Source organism: Emydura macquarii, unplaced genomic scaffold (assembly GCF_026122565.2).
Source record: "Emydura macquarii macquarii isolate MOO-44397 ecotype Brisbane River unplaced genomic scaffold, CSIRO-AGI_Emac_v2 contig_2246, whole genome shotgun sequence".
NCBI lineage: Eukaryota > Metazoa > Chordata > Testudines > Chelidae > Emydura > Emydura macquarii.
This window is the reverse complement of record NW_027132383.1, coordinates 1,011,200-1,030,103: the sequence shown is the minus strand read 5'-3', so window position 1 is coordinate 1,030,103 and position 18,904 is coordinate 1,011,200. Positions and strand designations below refer to the sequence as shown.

General features: G+C 55.1%; 3 protein-coding genes across 3 annotated transcripts; 1 reads left to right on the top strand and 2 right to left on the bottom strand.

The window, feature by feature from the left end:
- Positions 1-4,909: 4,909 nt before the first annotated feature.
- LOC137161039 (heat shock protein 30C-like) lies at positions 4,910-6,006 on the bottom strand. Its single transcript, XM_067560041.1, has one exon. The coding sequence runs from the start codon at positions 5,927-5,929 to the stop codon at positions 5,243-5,245; it is 687 nt and encodes a 228-aa protein (XP_067416142.1). The 5' UTR covers positions 5,930-6,006; the 3' UTR covers positions 4,910-5,242.
- Positions 6,007-8,930: 2,924 nt separating this feature from the next.
- LOC137161064 (heat shock protein 30C-like) lies at positions 8,931-9,943 on the top strand. Its single transcript, XM_067560077.1, has one exon. It carries the CDS (start codon positions 9,021-9,023, stop codon positions 9,705-9,707), a length of 687 nt encoding a protein of 228 aa, XP_067416178.1. The 5' UTR covers positions 8,931-9,020; the 3' UTR covers positions 9,708-9,943.
- A 5,614-nt stretch (positions 9,944-15,557) lies between these two features.
- On the bottom strand, positions 15,558-16,521 carry LOC137161038 (heat shock protein 30C-like). The gene has a single exon (XM_067560040.1). The coding sequence runs from the start codon at positions 16,514-16,516 to the stop codon at positions 15,830-15,832; it is 687 nt and encodes a 228-aa protein (XP_067416141.1). The 5' UTR covers positions 16,517-16,521; the 3' UTR covers positions 15,558-15,829.
- Positions 16,522-18,904: the final 2,383 nt, after the last annotated feature.

Genomic DNA, 18,904 nt, shown 5'->3' with positions numbered 1-18,904 from the left:
AAAGTTTTCATGAAATCTCTCTATAAACGTGTGATGAAAACTGATGGTTTGGACTTAAACCTCCCCCTGCAGCGACTGAAAAACAATTACATGTATGGATTGCAAAGAACCAGATGTTTGCTCGGTGTTGCACAAAACCAGGATTGATGTAGCCCCGGCTCTGAAGAACTTATCCAAAGCATGGCGTTAGTGCATGAAAACTAGAGTGTGAAACCGGAAAGAGAGAAATATGAGCTGGTTACAGAGGGGTAGCCATGTTGGTAGCTTTTCACTGTCCAAGCTGGGAGAAATACAAAAAGGTAAAGGCTGAAAAGAATTTTTAATAGTGAGGATAATTGACCATTGGAATGATTTCTCTAGGGCTGATGTGAATTCTCCGGTACTTGGAGCCTTTAAATCGAGGCTTAATGTCTTTCTAGAAGAACTGTCTCAACCAACAGCTCTGGGCTGCATGCAGGAATCCCTGGGTGAGATTCTGTGGCCTGTGCTATGCAAGAGGTCAGCCTAGATCATCATAATAGCCCCTTCTGGCCTTAAAAATCTGTGAATCCGAACCTTTGTAAAAATGTTAATCCTCTTGGGTCTTTTAGTAGCTCACAGGTTGGTTTGTTTTCCGAATGGTGCATTTAACCGGACTCTTGTATGGAAAAGTTCCAGAGGGGCAGCCGTGTTAGTCTGTTTTTAGCGAAACAGCCAGAGTCCTGTGCCACCTTAAAGACTAACACATTTATTTGGGCATAAGTTTTCGTGACTCTCGCTGTTTCTTATGGAAAACTTACTCACAGCTTTCTGGGACAGTTCTGTTCAAACGCAGAGACCAGACTCAGCCTCTTCCTCGCTTCCCTAGAACATTACGACACACCTTCTAGATGAAGAGTTTCCTCTTTAAAAACGCCACTTGCCTTAAACTGAATAAATGTTAAAAGTAAAAGATCTCCCCACTCCCACAGCTGAATGGAGGCTGGTACCCTCCCGTCATCCACTGGGGAGAAGTCGGAACCTGCTGTTTGTAGATTCCCCCCACCCCATGTTCAGTCTACTAAAGAGCGATGTGTGCAGCAGAAGGAGCAATAGGTGGTTGGGCGAGGTTGGCTGGAGGAGGGGGTCAGCCAGTTGGCCGTGTCTGTTCTCTGTGGCGTAGGGGTGGCCGTAAGGTCTCGGTAAAGAACCTAGGAATCACGCGGCCCCTGCTGTGTGGTGTAATGGTGCTCTGACACTCCTCAGGGAGCCGAAGGGCCATAAGCCACTGTGTTACCCCTCTGCCTCGGCAAGAGAAAGCTTTGTTGGAGCTTAACTCCTTGCGACAACCCCCTGCCGCATCAATCTCTCCACCTCGCCAGCACGCTCCCTGCCAGTCTAAACCTCGCCTGGCAGGTAACCTTCCGTGAACCCGAGTTCCCCAGAGATGTCTCTCCGCAGGGTCCAGTCCCTCCCGCGCTCTCCAAAGGGACAGGGCAGGTGCACACTAGCCTGTTGGCTCACTGAGAACACGCTCTTTCCCTTAATACACAGCACGGAGCTATGGTAACCCTAAGAATAAGGTTATTAATAAAGAGCATAGAGTGAAGTGATAGGGAATGAGAGAGAGACAGGTCGGGTTACAAACTGTGACACGCTGTACCCCATGTGCACCCTTGTGTGGTGAGCCGTGTATCATTCATGTTCACCCTCACAGTGTATCTGGGTATTGTCTGATGCAAAGTGGGCCGCGTCAGGTGTTTTGGGAATGCGCGTGGCATATGGAACATGATTGGTGTGGTAGCATGTTTCCTGCAGTGTCAAACGTATCTACAGATAAGAGACTCTGCTGGGTCATAGCCCCAAATGTGTCTCTCACATGGCTTGAATAAGAACACAAAGCCACGTTTCCACGCCCAGCAGAGGCACACATACAGCAACAAGGGACTGGGCTAAGCATCTGTGAGCACTTTGGCTCAAGGGGAAGAAATCATGCCCGTTGCCGGACAGGGCCGATCACCTGACCCCAGCGGTGTTGGGGAAACTTGATAAAAGCTGAAGCATTCTTGGCTCTCCCCTGGAATCCATCTTCTAAGCAACAACAAAGACAGAATCTACCCACAGCAGGGGGGGCCTGGGTTGCAAGAGGCATCGCAGCCAGCCTGTGTGGTAAGCTGAATACAGACGGACATATTAATCTTAGGTTAAGATGCGAGTTATCCTGTAGTTAATTGTGATTAATGCCTTGGTTTATTAATAACCTGACTTAGATTCACTTAAAATCTTACTGTAATCAATAAATGTATTTGTTTGTCTTATCTAAAAAGCAGTCCAGTCCTGCTACTCCCCTTTCGGTAACTCTGCTCTTCTTTGAGTGCTTGCGGGAATGTTGATCCATTGGAGGTGCGTGCACACCCCCATGCACGGTCACCGGGATTTCATTCCCCTTAGCAGTACCCGTAGGGCCGGCTTCGGTGACCTGTGGAGCCCCATGCACATGCCACCTCTGCACCCCCCCTCGGTTCCTTCTTTCTGCCACCGATGGTTACTGGAACTGCATTCGTTGCTTGTTCAATCTGCAAGTGCCTCTTAGCCTTTAGTTTTAAGTGTTCTTAAGTAGTTGCTACGTAGAAGTAGTTAGCGTATTGTAGATATGTAGTTGTAAATAGTTTAGTAGTTAAGGTTTAGTCCCTTTAGGGAGCTCTGCCTGCCCCGATATCCAGGCTTCAAGCCCTATAGGTCTTGCGGCAAGCCCTTCCCCCTTAGCGACCGCCTCGATGGTTGTCTGACGTGCCTGGGGGTATCACACAGGAAGGACAAGTGCCGGATCTGCCAGGTGTTCAGGCCAAGGATGCAGAAGGAGGGGGAAATTCGTCCGAAGGCTCTACTGATGGAGGCTGCCTTAAGACCAGCCTCAGAGCCGTCCCACTCCCTCTTGGTGCCAAGCACTGCGTCGATGCAGAGCGCCCCTCCAGCACCAGAACCTCCACGGCACCGATCTTCTGCTTCGCCGTCAAAGAGGAAGCAGAAGAAACAGTGGGTCACTCCCCCATGCCTAAGAAGATGAAGGAAGCGGGGTCGAGCGCAGCGTCTTCACACCATCAGGCCGAGCAGACTCCACAGGAGCAGAGCTCGCCGCCTAGAGCCCTCAGTCCTCCTTAGACAGAGTGGTCACGGTGACTGCACAAGTCCTAGCCTCCCTTGGTTGGTGGATAGACCCCTGGTCGGTGATGGAAGGGATCCCCTTTGCAGATCTAGCCCCCTCGGTAACCCTGGTTTCGGATGCGTCAGACTTGGGGTGGGAGGAGCACATCAGCTTGGGCCCCAGCACTCAGGACTTGGTCGAGGAAGACCAGGGACTGCACATAAATATCAGGGAGCTCAGGGCGATCCGCTTGGCGGGCCGAGTGTTCCTCTCCTTCCTGAGAGGCAAGGCAGTCCAGGTTCTGACAGACACCACCACCGCCATGTATTATATCAACAGGCAGGGCGGGTCCCGCTCCCTGGACCTGTGGCAGGAGGCCGTGAGTCGGTGGCACCTGCTGATAGGACATGATATTCACCAGGTGGCTTCACACCTCCCTGCTATCAGGAACGCCAGAGCGGACTGTCTCAGCAGGACATCCTTACCTTGCCACGCGTGGGCTCTCCACCCGTCAGTAGCTAATAGGATTGTCCGGAGGTGGGGGTTTCCCCAAGTGGATCTGTTCAACAAGCAGTGCCGTCAGTTTTGTTCCATTCGCGGGCTCGACGAGGGAGCCCTGTCAGACGCCTTCCTACTTTCGTGGTCAGGGAGGCTTCTGTTTGCCTTCCCTCCCCTGCCGTTCAAAATCAAGAGCCAAGGCAGAACAAAAGCACGCAGAGAAAACAATAAACAGCGTCTACGCCTGCCTGTCTTACCAGGTGTCACCCGTCTTCCCCTGGGAGCCCCTGGCAGGGGCCTGTCCTGCAACCTTCCAGCAGGCGTCTGCCCTCTTGGGTAGTCTCATGTCAGCGCTTGAACCGAGTGAGCATGGCCCCCAGCCCCTCTGTAGCAGGCTGCCCACTTTATACAGTTCTCAGGACTTTATCTGCCGGGCCTCCTGACCCCAGTCAAAACCAGCAGGTACAATTCCCCAGGGGCTGGCACTTCGGCCGCCATCTAGCGTTCTGCAGTAAGTACTTGTTAGTGCGCTTGATGATGCATTCACACTCAGTCATTTCTTCTGCCGCCCCCGTCCCCCCCCCCCAGTCACTGCATTGCTTGTCTCGTTTCAAGAAAGGAGTTAACCCTTTCATACTCAGCGGGTAACAACACACGGGGACAGGGGACACTGTCACCCCTAGTCTTTCATCGACATGATCCAGACCTTTCCCAGGTCGGCACAAGGGCTGTTCAGAAAAACTCCTGTCTGATGTGTGCAGGCTCGTGTGCCCCCTACAGTGAGATTTGCAAGATCTTGCTGAGCCAGTTACTGTAGAGTAAGTGACTGTCCTTCTCCAGCCCCTGCCAGCTGGGCTTATACTGGAACCGCTGGAAAAACTCTACCCCTTTTTGCCCTCATCCTGCCCTCTTGCTGCACCTGGTCTAAGAGCACCAGGATGCGGTCGGTGGGATACACTGGGGCAAGAGTGAGGAAGCCCCACATTTAAAACCAGCCTCCCGGCTCTACCTCCTTTCTCACCCTCCTTCACTGAGCCTATTTCTTAAGCGCCTAATGGTAGGTCTCCAGTTTCAGTCCTGCATGGTTATTTCCTTTTACTCTCCGGGGCGCTGAGTCCTTTGGTGGAGTGAGCAGCTGGAGAGGGATTCGATAACTCTTCTCTCTCCCAAACCCTCCCTAAACAACTGATTTGCTAAGTGACACCCTCTGCTGGGATGGAGCTGTCAGCAAGTTTGCAGCCTCGCACCAGGTACTGCTCCCCCATGAACCCCCACAAAGCCACTCTGCTCAGTTTGGAGGCTGGACAATAGGATGAAGATGGGTGTTTATTTTCAACACTTACACAAACTCAGAGACACGCAGCGCCCAGCGCCCCAGGTGCTATTTACAGTTTTTAAACAAATATTTTTCACAGTAATGGCAGGCAACATTTGTAAATCAGAAACCAACAACAATCAAACAGAGAGAGGCAGGGAGACTGTCAGAGTCACTTCTTCCAGGGTGACAGAGAGCAGGGAGTAAAGGCTGAAAGGCCAGGAATGGACACAGGAGCATTTCCATCAATATCAACTGCCTCACACGCTGTGCGGAGTGGAAGCAATACAGAGAAGTCCCAGAGTTATTAGACTTTGTCATTGCTTTCAGGAGTCTCTGGGGCTGCTCCCCTCTCTCTCTCCTCCTGTCCCCATCTCGCTGCTCCCCGGCTCCGTTCCCTGCACCTCCAGGTTTCCTTCCCCTGCGGTCACCCCCTGGCACACGCTGATGGGGATGGCTCTCTCTTCTGCAGCTGGCAGGGCCAGATGTGGCGCCTCGATGCACAGCTGCCCGTCCTGGGACAGGGAGCAGAGCAGGGCCTGGACGTCCACGTCTGGCGGCAGGAGAGTTTCTCTGCGCATCTCTCTGTATTCCTGGCAGCAGACGCCATCCTCCGACTCCGCTTTCTTCTCCTGCTTCCCCGTCACCGTCAGTTTCCTCCCGTCCATTTTCACCATCAGCTCGTCTGGGGAGAAGCCGCTCACGTCCATGGAGAGCTGGAACTTCTCCTTCGCCTGCTCCTGGGACCCCGGCTCCTTCCCAGCCCCCTTAGCCAGGGACGTGCTGCTCTGCCTCGGCTCCCTGCTCCCCTGGCCCTGCCCGGCTAGCAGGGGATAAGCCAGCAGGAGGGAGCGTCTCATTCGCTCCATCTCCTCCAGGTGTGTCTGCACGTCCCCCAGCAGCTGGTCGAACAGGCTGTGGGGACCCGGCCCCAGCAGGCTGGACGCTGGGTCGCTGCGGCAGAGCCACATGGGGCCACAGGTGCGCGTCGACCACACTCTGACCGGGAGCATCCTCACGGGAGCCTGGAGTAGCTGGTCCCAGCTCAGCTGCCCAGACGCTGCTGCTGCTGCTGCCTCTGCCTGGCTCCTCCCTGGCTGCTGACTGGCTGCGGCAGCCCCAGCGCCGCCTTTTATGTGCTGAGCAGGGCCTGCCAGGCGCTTCCTGAACCTTCCTGCTCCGCCCGTGGGCGGCTGCTGGGCGGGGCCTGGCTCTGCTCAGGGGTGACGGGGCCGGAGCCGGGCCAGCAGCTTCTAGCAGCCGCTGGCAGGGGAGCTCCCGGGCCGGGGCTGGCTGGGTGGGACAAGGCTGGGCTTTGCCTGAAGTTTCTGGATTCTTTGTGTTTGCAGGAAGGGACCCGTCTCAGCGCCGGCAGGGCCCCACATGGGGGGGGAGGGTACACTTTACCGGGGACCCTGGCCAGACTGCAACCCCCATTACCATGAGGAAAAAACTAAATTGTAGATCAGCCTGAGGATATTTATAGACACTTATTTCCCTGTGTCCATGTATCTATTGTCCAGTCTTGTGAGATTTGCTGGAGCCAGTCAGAAGCCCAGCCCAGGCCCGTCTCTGGCCCGCAGAGTGTGTGCTTGTGCAGGTGAACTAGGACTGGTCGTGTGACATTTGTTTGCCATCCCGTTCAGTCCTCAGACGTGTGACACTAGAGCCTGGGGAACTGGAAGAAGCTTGTAAATGTCCACGTCACACGTGTCCTGCAGATCGTCCTGAGCGTTGTCCTTGTGACATGTTGCACCTGAAAAAAAATCATTGTCCACTTTTGGAAAAGAATATCAACTGCCCCCACTGAGCTTATGAAATGAGCTTTACACAAAACAACTGCAGCTAGTTTTCGGTGACGTGTGCAGAGCCTACGGATTTTTTGCACACTGCCAGTGACCGTGGCAGAAGCTGAAAGAAGTTTCGGCAAGCAGCACTCATCGAAAACTGCAGGCGTTCTACAACGGGGCAAGAACGGTTAAACCACCTCGTTCTCTTGTCTGTTGAGTGAGACGCTGCACGAGAAATTGACTTTGGGGGGCTATTCATGATTGTGCAATGAAAAAGGCCAGAAAAATAAAGCTGTAAAGTTAATTGGCCTAATTATAAAATGTTTGCAGTCACATTGGTCCATTCGAATCAATAAATCAAGACACGACAGGCTATAAAACCGTTCTAATGACCAAAAAGTTACAAAATGCTCAGCAAATGTGTAGGACTCTCAGGCTGGGTGTAATGTTAAACAGAAATAGCAAAGGAGGCGGAGAGGGGGGCATTTTCCAGTAATGTAGTCATGTAACAATGATTTCAGAATTCCGACTTTTTCCCTTGCTCATGAGATTGTCTGTATGTGCTGAGGGTCTGTGTGTGTGTGTGTGTGTGTGTGGGGGGGGAGGGGACCATGTTACAAGTGTCTATTGGGCCTGAAAAAATTTGCTTGGGCCCTGACGCCGGGTCACAGGCTGGGGTCCTGCTCTGCGGGGGGTTATTTTTAGGGGAGCTGCATTGCTTCTCACAGCTCTGCTCACAGCGACGTTAGCTACAGACATTCCCGGGTGGCTCTAGGCACGTGTGGTCTGCTGTTGTCACTGGATTCCTTGCCGGTCGCGCGTCTCCCCGTGTGACACAGCTCAGGGGACAGCGGTGGTGACTCCTCTAGGTCACGTGTCCCCACACGTCCCATCAGACTGCGCTGTGGCCAGGTGCATGTAGCGTTGCCGCACTTTAACCCTTCGGGCTGATCGTTTCCATGCCAGGTGTCTGCCCCAGGCTAGGGGCTTGGACAGTTTATGTGGCCCGTGGACACGCGGTACATTGGCAAACACACCCAGATCACACGTGTATAAACAAGATGTTTTGTTCAACATCTTTATTAATGATCTGGAGGATGGGGTAGATTGCACCCTCAGCAAGTTTGCGGACGACACTAAGCTGGGGGGAGTGGTAGACTGATAGGATACAGAGTGACCTAAACAAACTGGAGGATTGGGCCAAAAGAAATCTAATGAGGGTTCAACAAAGAAAAGGCAGAGTCCTGCACTTAGGAAGGAATCCCATGCACAGCTATAGACTGGGGACCGACGAGCTAGCAGCTCTGCAGAAAAGGACCTGGGGGTAACGGTGGATAAAAAGCTGGAGTCAGCAGTGTGCCCTGGTTGGCAAGAGAGCTTGGACAGTTTATGTGGCCCGTGGACACGCGGTACATTGGCAAACACACCCAGATCACACGTGTATAAACAAGAACAAAGAGTTGTCTCCTTTCCTGTTCCAGTCCCAAAGCCAGGCCTGCTCTGTGCAGGGGGTGTCAGGCCCCGCAGCTGTCTGTGCCCCCATGTTCTCAGCGACGGCCCGTGCTGTCGGGCCGAGGGCGGCGCTGGGAGGGGCTGGGTGAGCTCCCAGGAGAACACCCTGTCCTCACGCTTCCTTCCCACCCCCAGCTCCATACACACACAACCGGCCGGAACTCCAGGGCAGCCCGAGAAACGCAGCGTGCGTCTCGGGGAGCTGGGACTTGGCAACACCACGAACTGGGGATCCCGTTCACTGCCGGGACCAGCAGGTGGAGGAAAGACGCAGTCAGGGGGACCTGATTTTGTAACACGGCCCGTCCCACACACAGACGTGTCTATAAATATCCTCAGGCTGATCTACAATAGAGCCTCAGTTTTTTCCTCATGGTAATGGGGGTTGCAGCTTGGCCAGGGCCCCCGGTAAAGTGTACCCTCCCCCCCATGTGGGGGCCCTGCCGGCGCTGAGACTGGCCCCTCCCTGCAAACACAAAGAATCCGGAAACTTCAGGCAAAGCCCAGCCCAGACCCGCCCAGCCAGCCCCAGTCCTGGAGCTCCCCTGCCAGCGGCTGCTAGAAGCTGCTGGCCCGGCTCCCGGCACGTCACCCCTGAGCAGAGCCAGGCCCCGCCCAGCAGCCGCCCACGGGCGGAGCAGGAAGGTTCAGGAAGCGCCTGGCAGGCCCTGCTCAGCACATAAAAGGCGGCGCTGGGGCTGCCGCAGCCAGTCAGCGGCCAGGGAGGAGCCAGGCAGAGGCAGCAGCAGCAGCAGCGTCTGGGCAGCTGAGCTGGGACCAGCTACTCCAGGCTCCCGTGAGGATGCTCCCGGTCAGAGTGTGGCCCTCGCGCATCTGTGGCCCCATGTGGCTCTGCCGCAGCGACCCAGCGTCCAGCCTGCTGGGGCCGGGTCCCCACAGCCTGTTCGACCAGCTGCTGGGGGACGTGCAGACACACCTGGAGGAGATGGAGCGAATGAGACGCTCCCTCCTGCTGGCTTATCCCCTGCTAGCCGGGCAGGGCCAGGGGAGGAGGGAGCCGAGGCAGAGCAGCACGTCCCTGGCTAAGGGGGCTGGGAAGGAGCCGGGGTCCCAGGAGCAGGCGAAGGAGAAGTTCCAGCTCTCCATGGACGTGAGCGGCTTCTCCCCAGACGAGCTGATGGTGAAAATGGACGGGAGGAAACTGACGGTGACGGGGAAGCAGGAGAAGAAAGCGGAGTCGGAGGATGGCGTCTGCTGCCAGGAATACAGAGAGATGCGCAGAGAAACTCTCCTGCCGCCAGACGTGGACGTCCAGGCCCTGCTCTGCTCCCTGTCCCAGGACGGGCAGCTGTGCATCGAGGCGCCACATCTGGCCCTGCCAGCTGCAGAAGAGAGAGCCATCCCCATCAGCGTGTGCCAGGGGGTGAACGCAGGGGAAGGAAACCTGGAGGTGCAGGGAAAGGAGCCGGGGAGCAGCGAGATGGGGACAGGAGGAGAGAGAGAGGGGAGCAGCCCCAGAGACTCCTGAAAGCAGCCACCGACTGCAGGAACCCTGGGCCTCGGCTCCATTGATTGCCCTCAGCCCAGCTGGAGCAGCCATTGATCTCGGTGTGGATGTTCGTGAGCCCGTTCCTGGGCTCTCCCGAGCTGTTCTCGGCTCCAAGCTCTGTCTGCAGCAGAAATGACTGTGGGATGCTCTGTGACTCTGCTCCTTTTTGTTCCAGCATCTGGGGGGTTTTGTACAATTTTTACACCTCTCGTGAGTTAGAAATTAAAGATTTGTATTTTACGTACAGCCTGGTGTCAGCTGATGAGATCCAGTCCTTTGCGTTTGTGTTTGAGGTTTCACCTGTAGAAATAACCCCCCGTTTCTGCCAGGGCTGGTCCCAGCCCCGTTCACAGGGATCGCTGCCATCGGAGTGGGCGGAAGAGGACCCCGCTGAGGGCTCAGCGCTGCTGATGGCAGGGTCCAGTCTGAGGAGGAGAAGCACAGCTGTGCTGAAAGGCCAGTCTCTGCTCTGAAGGGGGGTGTCAGCGAGTGGGGGGAAGCCATGGGTGGGGAGGGGACAGGGACCAAACACCAGCCCAGTCTGAGAGAATGGAAAACTCGCCACCAAAGTCAGGTCCCTGTTCCCAGCGTGTCAGGCGGGGGATGCGGGGGGGGGCACTTGGCTAGGGAGGGGCCCAGGCACCGAAGAGCAGCGCTCTGTTTTCAGAGCCCCACCCTGCACCATGCCAGGGACACCCCCGGGGGCAGGGCCTGGCCAGCGGAGAGAATAATTGTGATGGGAGTAAAATACAGAAGCAACCTCGGCAAAGCTACGTACACAGGCCTGTCAAGGGGGGGCAAAACATGGCGTTTTTCTCTCCTCTGGGAGGAGGGGCCAGCCGCACGGCTCATGGCTCCATCGGGAATCCCAGCTTGCTCCTGTCGTCCCAGGCACTCAGGGATTCACTAGCAGGTTGTGGCTGGCAAATGCTGCGTGTGCTAGGAAAGCTCCTTCTGCCGCCCTGTGCTGAGCCTGCCGGGTGACAGAGCCGGGCTCTCCAGGGAGCTGCAGGGAGTTCTCAGCAGCAGGAAGAAGGCGGCTGTAATTCAGATCCTGGGTGGAGGGAGGGGTGGAAAGGGACATTAAAGGCTGAGGAAAGGCCCCTCCCATCCTAAAAATGGAATTATTAATGCTCCTGCTGATAAACCATCTCCTGCTGTGGGGCCTTTGAGCTGAGCATCCCAGCACTGTACACTGATTCAGATCCTCCCACCTCTCCTGGGGCGGGGGAGGAAGGTTTATTGCACCCATTTTACAGACCAGGATTCAGAGGTACAAGGAGCCGATGGTGTTTGCGAGGACTAAATGGAGGGTCGGGGCAGAGCCATGTCTGCCACCCAGGAGTCCTGCCTCCTATTCCATTAACTAACAACTCAACCTGCTGTTACCACTGATCCAAAGCACTCCTGGACAAGCATGTCTTATCTCTCTCCCCAGCCCACTGCCTCCTTTTTAGTGCCCCATTGACTGCCCTGCGTGATACGCTTTGAGGAGGTGTCTCTTATATTTCACTCACTGCACTATTCTTTCGTTTGGCTCCCTAGGGACCTGGGTGAAGCAGACACGTTTCAGGAGAGGCTCCATAGCACTAGTCCTGGCTCAGATCCTTCACGGTCCCTGGGCGTTGCTCTGCTCAGCGATGCAATGCCTACCCCTCGCTGGCCCTACACCCACTGCAATTTTCAGCCCAGACCTAGGCACGGTTGTTACAACCGGGTCTATAAAACTTGCCTCTTCTTGTGCTCTCCAAAAGGGGCGACATTTCTATTGTCTGTCACCATTGCACAGCAGGACAACTGCACCTGTATTCCCCTTGCATTACCCAGCAAGGGCACCCACTTTGGGCTGCCAGCTCCCCACCCTCACCTCTCCTTGGTGGACACCCACGTCTCTCTCCCTCCTGAGCAGGGATTTCCTGGGCTGCACAGTTTTCCCTGCCCCCCCTGCAATATCCCCAGCGAGCCAGACTGACCGAACAGGCCTGGTCTGCGCTTTGCTTACACGACACAGGCTCTGAAGAACGCACAGGCCAGTGGTTATTAGTCACCAGCCAGCTCGTTCTGGGCAGACACCTTGATTGCGATGGGCAAAGCATCACAGAGGAAACATGTTACACACAAGAACAGAACCACCACACCTGCACAGCTCGAGGTCACCCCAGCTCCAGCCGTGGGCTCTGCCCGGGGTCAGGCCTGCCAGCCCCTCCCTAAGGATTGGGGCCCCTTGGACGGAAGGCATGGCTGTCCACTGGGTCACAAAGAAGGGCCGGCATCAGTTTATGCTCAGGCTATTTATCCAACAGGACTTTGTGTCTCTCTTGGTCTCTGGAGACCCCGGTTGGAGCCAGTTTACGTGAGCTCTCCAGGTGGTGGCACCTCTCTGGGTGTGTTACAGCCTGACTCAATCTGCCCAGTCACCCCACTGATCTTAGCCGCTGGAGGGCTGTGGTCACCCACCACCTCCGGACTTTCAGCAGTCCTTGGCCCACAGTGATAATTACGTTATACTTGTAAAAGGAAAGACTGGCAGGATCTCATTCAGGGGGAGAAGGCAATACACCAGGTTTATTGTAAATGTAGGGAGATTACAAAGCAGTCACATTCGCACACACATTCATAGCCAAGCAGTTCTGCAAGCTGGTGTGATGTAATTACCAGTCCTTTTATGCGGTGCTCGCCCAGCCCAGTGGCCAACTAGACTGGGCACGAGGAGGGAGCCGGGCCTCTGTCGGCCGCAAATCCGATGCTCCAGTGACAATTGCAGAACGAGTCCCCAAAGTCTCCAGGGTCTCACCCCATCTTTCACACTCGCTGGCTCTCCTGTAAGTCTATGGGCCTTGCTGAGTCATGCTGCCGCCCGGTTCAGTGTGGTTGTTAATGCCCAGCTAATTGCAAGCAGGACTGTTCTCTGCTTTCTGTGCTTTGTTTGTTCCCAAGGTGGAGCTTTTGTCCTTTATGGTCCTTTCTTTGCACTTTAGGGTCCTCGATAGGAATTCTTCAGCCTTCACGGTTAAGATGGCAGCCAGTGTCTTTACTCCCCTTTCTGTTGTCAGAGCAGTTTAGGTTGGTGTCTTTTTATGCCCTGCACACACATTCCTCACACACACACAGGGAGGATTCATCCAGCTATTTTTCAGTTCAATAGAAGGAGTTTCAGGAAAGAGCTCACTTCACAAAACTAACTAGATGGAGTCCATTATGCCCCACTAAACAGCCCTGTGCCATCATCATAACAGTTGAGGAAAACTCTCTCTCTACCGCTAACTCACTTACACAACAACACAAGGAGGCTACAGCTGATTGGTTTGCACGGCTCCTGGGGATGGCTCACACATAAACATCACAGGCTGGGAGCTCTCCAGGCCCTGGCAGAGCATCGCTGTTACTAACTAAGCGGGATCTGCTATTAGTGTGCTCAGGAATGGAGACCCCGCTCGTTCCATTATGACAGAAAGGCTTTAATTGCTGTACTTATAAACGGTTACAATGAGCCCCCAACCCAAAAGTCCAGTACAGATTAGCTGCAAAAGTAATTTTCCTCACCAATGCAGGCAAGAGGCGGGGATGGTTTTTAACAGCTTCCCTCGGAGTCTGGATCCGTGGGCTCAGAAGAAAGCTGGGTGAGATGACAGTTCTTGTCAGTTTCTTGTGGGGCGTGATGCCTCACTCTTGAAGCCTGCACCCCCCTGTATTGCTTTGCTTTTTGTATCCTTCAGGTCAATGTTTTTCAGGGCATTTCGGTAATTTACATGAATAAACAAAGGAATTCCAGAAAACAATACAAAAGAGAGAGACCCATGTGTTGTACTTAGTTAAAAGGCGCTCGCCACCTAGATTTGTTGTTTAGTCGACAATCCAGCACTTGTTTGTTACAGTGTTTCACCCTTCACACAAAGGGGCATCGGGGTTGCTGTGATGAAACTGAGCAATACCTGGGGTGGCATCCAGTCAGGGGCTTTGATCATAAAGTATTTTGAGAGGGCTGGACCCACAGAGGTGTAGCGCGCCCTGCATGTAACACATTTCTGTTTACACACAGATGAGTTACACACCCAGGATAAGTTCATGAGGGAAGCTGGTCTAGACACGAGGAGCGATTAATCCTAGGTGAAATACCAGACATGCCTTGGAACACCTCTCTCTGTGTGTGTGTGTGTGTGTGTGTGTGTGTGTGTGTGTGTGTGTTTGTGTGTGTGTGTGTGTGTGTGTTGCACCCCTTTTCAACAGCAACTCCAGCCACCATTTCACAGTCTCTGCAATACGCATCTCATTAATAGTTGGTAGCTTAAGTTTACAAGTGGACCCAGCCTAGCTGAAATTTCATGGTCTACAGTTGCCGTGTCTGTCACAGCCGCCTGTGGGGGTCACCTGTCACCAGAGCACAGCTGTGACAGTGTCAGTGGCGTGAATGTGGTGCCTTTCGGTGCCTAGAGAGGCAGACAGAGGCCTAGGGACTGTTACGGTTCTGCCCTGGTCTCTGGTTCCTGCTCTCCCCACCCCAAAATCTGGCCTTCAACCGCACACTGACACCCGCCACCAGAACAGGCACCGGGCGTTTGGCCCAGCTGTTCTTCTCTCCGCCCCGCACCCTACGCTGGGTTGGTACTGGACACTCAGTGATCAGTGTGGATACCGGGGAGACACGGTGCACCCGATTAGCAGATTAACAATGTTTAAGGATAGGAGGGGCTGTTGGGAGAATATTCATTGTAGATAGTTAAATACGTCCCTCCTAGGCCTGACCAGGCCAGACTCCATTTTATTCAAGATGGAGTCGGGCAGTGAGACGTGCAGGCAAAAATGCTTGGCAGAATGCCACCAAGGGCAAGTCTGCCCGGTGATGGAGAAAAAGGTGGGAAACCTAGTGGGTTTAGTACCGTGTGCACGAAATCAGAGGGTCGTGTGCACTGACCAGCGGGCGGTGTGCAGAGCTTAGTGCCGTGTGCACAATGCAAAGGCGGGAAGAGTCCCAGCGTGTGATTGGCTGAAACCTAAGGAACCAAAAAGCATATAAGGAGACCCAGCACCCGAGAGGGGGCGGCCCATCTGAGTGCAGTGTGGGGCGGGTGCGCCTGATGACTGAGACCAGCCTGCACCGAGGACGAGACGCAGACGGCGCCGGCCCTGGGACTGAAGCAGACGCTAGGCCAGAGCGTGACCAGCGCTCTGTGGGCAGAGTGAAGAACAATTGTGAGGCTACAGTGACTTGTGGGGACCAGGGTTTGTTTTGTTGGTCGTGGGCCCTGGGGTTACCCCCTTTTCTTGAGTCTTGCTAGCAGTGGTTTTGCTACGTTGTCACACAATAAATTCTCATTGTTTTGGAACACCAGCGGCGTGATTCTTATAGTCCCTCCCCGGTGAGAGGTCCGGTCGTCATGGTAGAGTCCCTAGTTCCCCCCGTAACAGGGCGGTGAGAAAATATGTCCCTCGGCCGTGGCACAGTGTATCCCCAGACGGTCAAGGGTAGCTGCTTATTTCCCACAGCGTTAGCTGCGTGCAGCTGCGAGCACACGTGTTCTGCATTTCGTCCTATTCTGTGCTGTGCTTTGCTGAAACGCAGACACCTGCAGGTCACTATCTGTCCTCTTTGTCGCTGCCAAAGCTATGTTAGGCAACTTCAGCTATGTTAGGCCTTTGAGCCAATTTTCCAGCAACTCAACTTGCACTGGGCCTCCAACACCATCTACAACCCTGAACCCTCCAAAGCATCGTGTTCCCGCACGTGCCGATGGAAAGAGGTCTCTGTAGGAGAGATGAGAACTGACCTGGGAGAACGGCAGGTTTATGTCTGGATGTTAACTATAAAACACTGAGACGAGCAGACAGATCTCACCACACAGCACAGAGTGGGTTTATTAGAAAGGTTTATATTTAATTTGCAGATTGAAGACAGGTATAAAAATAAATCAAAATCAAACAAGCACAGAGCCAAATAGCATCCCACAGTCACTTCTCTGACAGAGACACTCGAAGCACAGGCTAGGTCCCGAAAGCTGGGAATATGGCCAGGACAATTTACAAATAGATCAATGGCTGCGCTCGCTCGTCTGTGGGCAATCAATGGAGCCGAGTCCCAGGGTTCCTGCAGTCGGTGGCTGCTTTCAGGAGTCTCTGGGGCTGCTCCCCTCTCTCTCTCCTCCTGTCCCCATCTCGCTGCTCCCCGGCTCCTTTCCCTGCATCTCCAGGTTTCCTTCCCCTGCGTTCACCCCCTGGCACACGCTGATGGGGATGGCTCTCTCTTCTGCAGCTGGCAGGGCCAGATGTGGCGCCTCGATGCACAGCTGCCCGTCCTGGGACAGGGAGCAGAGCAGGGCCTGGACGTCCACGTCTGGCGGCAGGAGAGTTTCTCTGCGCATCTCTCTGTATTCCTGGCAGCAGACGCCATCCTCCGACTCCGCTTTCTTCTCCTGCTTCCCCGTCACCGTCAGTTTCCTCCCGTCCATTTTCACCATCAGCTCGTCTGGGGAGAAGCCGCTCACGTCCATGGAGAGCTGGAACTTCTCCTTCGTCTGCTCCTGGGACCCCGGCTCCTTCCCAGCCCCCTTAGCCAGGGACGTGCTGCTCTGCCTCGGCTCCCTCCTCCCCTGGCCCTGCCCGGCTAGCAGGGGATAAGCCAGCAGGAGGGAGCGTCTCATTTGCTCCATCTCCTCCAGGTGTGTCTGCACATCCCCCAGCAGCTGGTCGAACAGGCTGTGGGGACCCGGCCCCAGCAGGCTGGACGCTGGGTCGCTGCGGCAGAGCCACATGGGGCCACAGGTGCGCGTCGACCACACTCTGAGCGGGAGCATCCTCACGGGAGCCTGGAGTAGCTGGTCCCAGCTCAGCTGCCCAGACGCTGCTGCTGCTGCTGCTGCCTCTGCCTGGCTCCTCCCTGGCTGCTGACTGGCTGCGGCAGCCCCAGCGCTGCCTTTTATGTGCTGAGCAGGGCCTGCCAGGCGCTTCCTGAACCTTCCTGCTCCGCCCGTGGGCGGCTGCTGGGCGGGGCCTGGCTCTGCTCAGGGGTGACGGGGCCGGAGCCGGGCCAGCAGCTTCTAGCAGCCGCTGGCAGGGGAGCTCCCGGGCCAGGGCTGGCTGGGCGGGTCTGGGCTGGGCTTTGCCTGAAGGTTCCGGATTCTTTGTGTTTGCAGGGAGGGGCCAGTCTCAGCGCCGGCAGGGCCCCCACATGGGGGGGAGGGTACACTTTACCGGGGGCCCTGGCCAAGCTGCAACCCCCATTACCATGAGGAAAAAACTGAGGCTCTATTGTAGATCAGCCTGAGGATATTTCTAGACACGTCTGTGTGTGGGACGGGCCGTGTTACAAAATCAGGTCCCCCTCACTGCGTCTTTCCTCCACCTGCTGGCCCCGGCAGTGAACGGGGTCCCCAGTTCGTGGCGTTGCCAAGTCCCAGCTCCCCGAGACGCACGCTGCGTTTCTCGGGCTGCCCTGGAGTTCCGGCCGGTTGTGTGTGAATGGAGCTGGGGGCGGGAAGGAAGCGTGAGGACAGGGTGTTCTCCCAGGAGCTCACCCAGCCCCTCCCAGCGCCACCCTCGGCCCGACAGCACGGGCCGTCGCTGAGAACATGGGGGCACAGACAGCTGCGGGGCCTGACACCCCCTGCACAGAGCAGGCCTGGCTTTGGGACTGGAACAGGAAAGGAGACAACTCTTTGTTCTTGTTTATACACGTGTGATCTGGGTGTGTTTGCCAATGTACCGCGTGTCCACGGGCCAAATAAACTGTCCAAGCCTCCTTGCCTGGGGCAGACACAGGGCATGGAAACGATCAGCCCATAGGGTTAAAGTGCGGCAACGCTACATGCACCTGGCCACAGCGCAGTCTGATGGGACGTGTGGGGACACGTGACCTAGAGGAGTCACCACCGCTGTCCCCTGAGCTGTGTCACACGGGGAGACGCGCGACCGGCAAGGAATCCAGTGACAACGGCAGACCACACGTGCCTAGAGCCACCCGGGAATGTCTGTAGCTAACGTCCCTGTGAGCAGAGCTGTGAGAAGCAATGCAGCTCCCCTAAAAATAACCCCCCGCAGAGCAAGACCCCAGCCTGTGACCCGGCGTCAGGGCCCAAGCATATTTTTTTAGGCCCAATAGACACTTGTAACATGGCCCCCTCCTCCCCCCCCTCCACACACCACAGACCCTCAGCACATACAGACAATCTCATGAGCAAGGGAAAAAGTCGGAATTCTGAAATCATTGTTACATAGACTACATTACTGGAAAATGCCCCCCTCTCCGCCCCCTTTGCTATTTCTGTTTAACATTACACCCAGCCTGAGAGTCCTACACATTTGCTGAGCATTTTGTAACTTTTTGGTCATTAGAACGGTTTTATAGCCTGTCGTGTCTTGATTTATTGATTCGAATGGACCAATGTGACTGCAAACATTTTATAATTAGGCCAATTAACTTTACAGCTTTATTTTTCTGGCCTTTTTCATTGCACAATCATGAATAGCCCCCCAAAGTCAATTTCTCGTGCAGCGTCTCACTCAACAGACAAGAGAACGAGGTGGTTTAACCGTTCTTGCCCCGTTGTAGAACGCCTGCAGTTTTCGATGAGTGCTGCTTGCCGAAACTTCTTTCAGCTTCTGCCACGGTCACTGGCAGTGTGCAAAAAATCCGTAGGCTCTGCACACGTCACCGAAAACTAGCTGCAGTTGTTTTGTGTAAATCTCATTTCATAAGCTCAGTGGGGGCAGTTGATATTCTTTTCCAAAAGTGGACGATGGTTTTTTCAGCTGCAACATGTCACGAGGACAACGCTCAGGACGATCTGCAGGACACGTGTGATGTGGACATTTACAAGCTTCTTCCAGTTCCCCAGGCTCTAGTGTCACACGTCTGAGGACTGAACGGGATGGCAAACAAATGTGACACGACAAGGCCTAGTCCACCTGCACAAGCACACACTCTGCGGGCCAGAGACGGGCCTGGGCTGGGCTTCTGACTGGCTCCAGCAAATCTCACAAGACTGGACAATAGATACATGGACACAGGGAAATACGTGTCTATAAATATCCTCAGGATGATCTACAATTTAGCCTCAGTTTTTTCCTCATGGTAATGGGGGTTGCAGCCTGGCCAGGGCCCCCGGCCCCCGGTAAAGTGTACCCTCCTCCCCCCATGTGGGGCCCTGCCGGCGCTGAGACGGGTCCCTTCCTGCAAACACAAA

What these genes read in the sequence shown, in the direction of transcription:
- LOC137161039 (XM_067560041.1), bottom strand. Translation starts at nt 5,929, where the DNA reads ATGCTCCCGGTCAGAGTGTGGTCGACGCGCACCTGTGGCCCCATGTGG.
- LOC137161038 (XM_067560040.1), bottom strand. Translation starts at nt 16,516, where the DNA reads ATGCTCCCGCTCAGAGTGTGGTCGACGCGCACCTGTGGCCCCATGTGG.
- LOC137161064 (XM_067560077.1), top strand. Translation starts at nt 9,021, where the DNA reads ATGCTCCCGGTCAGAGTGTGGCCCTCGCGCATCTGTGGCCCCATGTGG.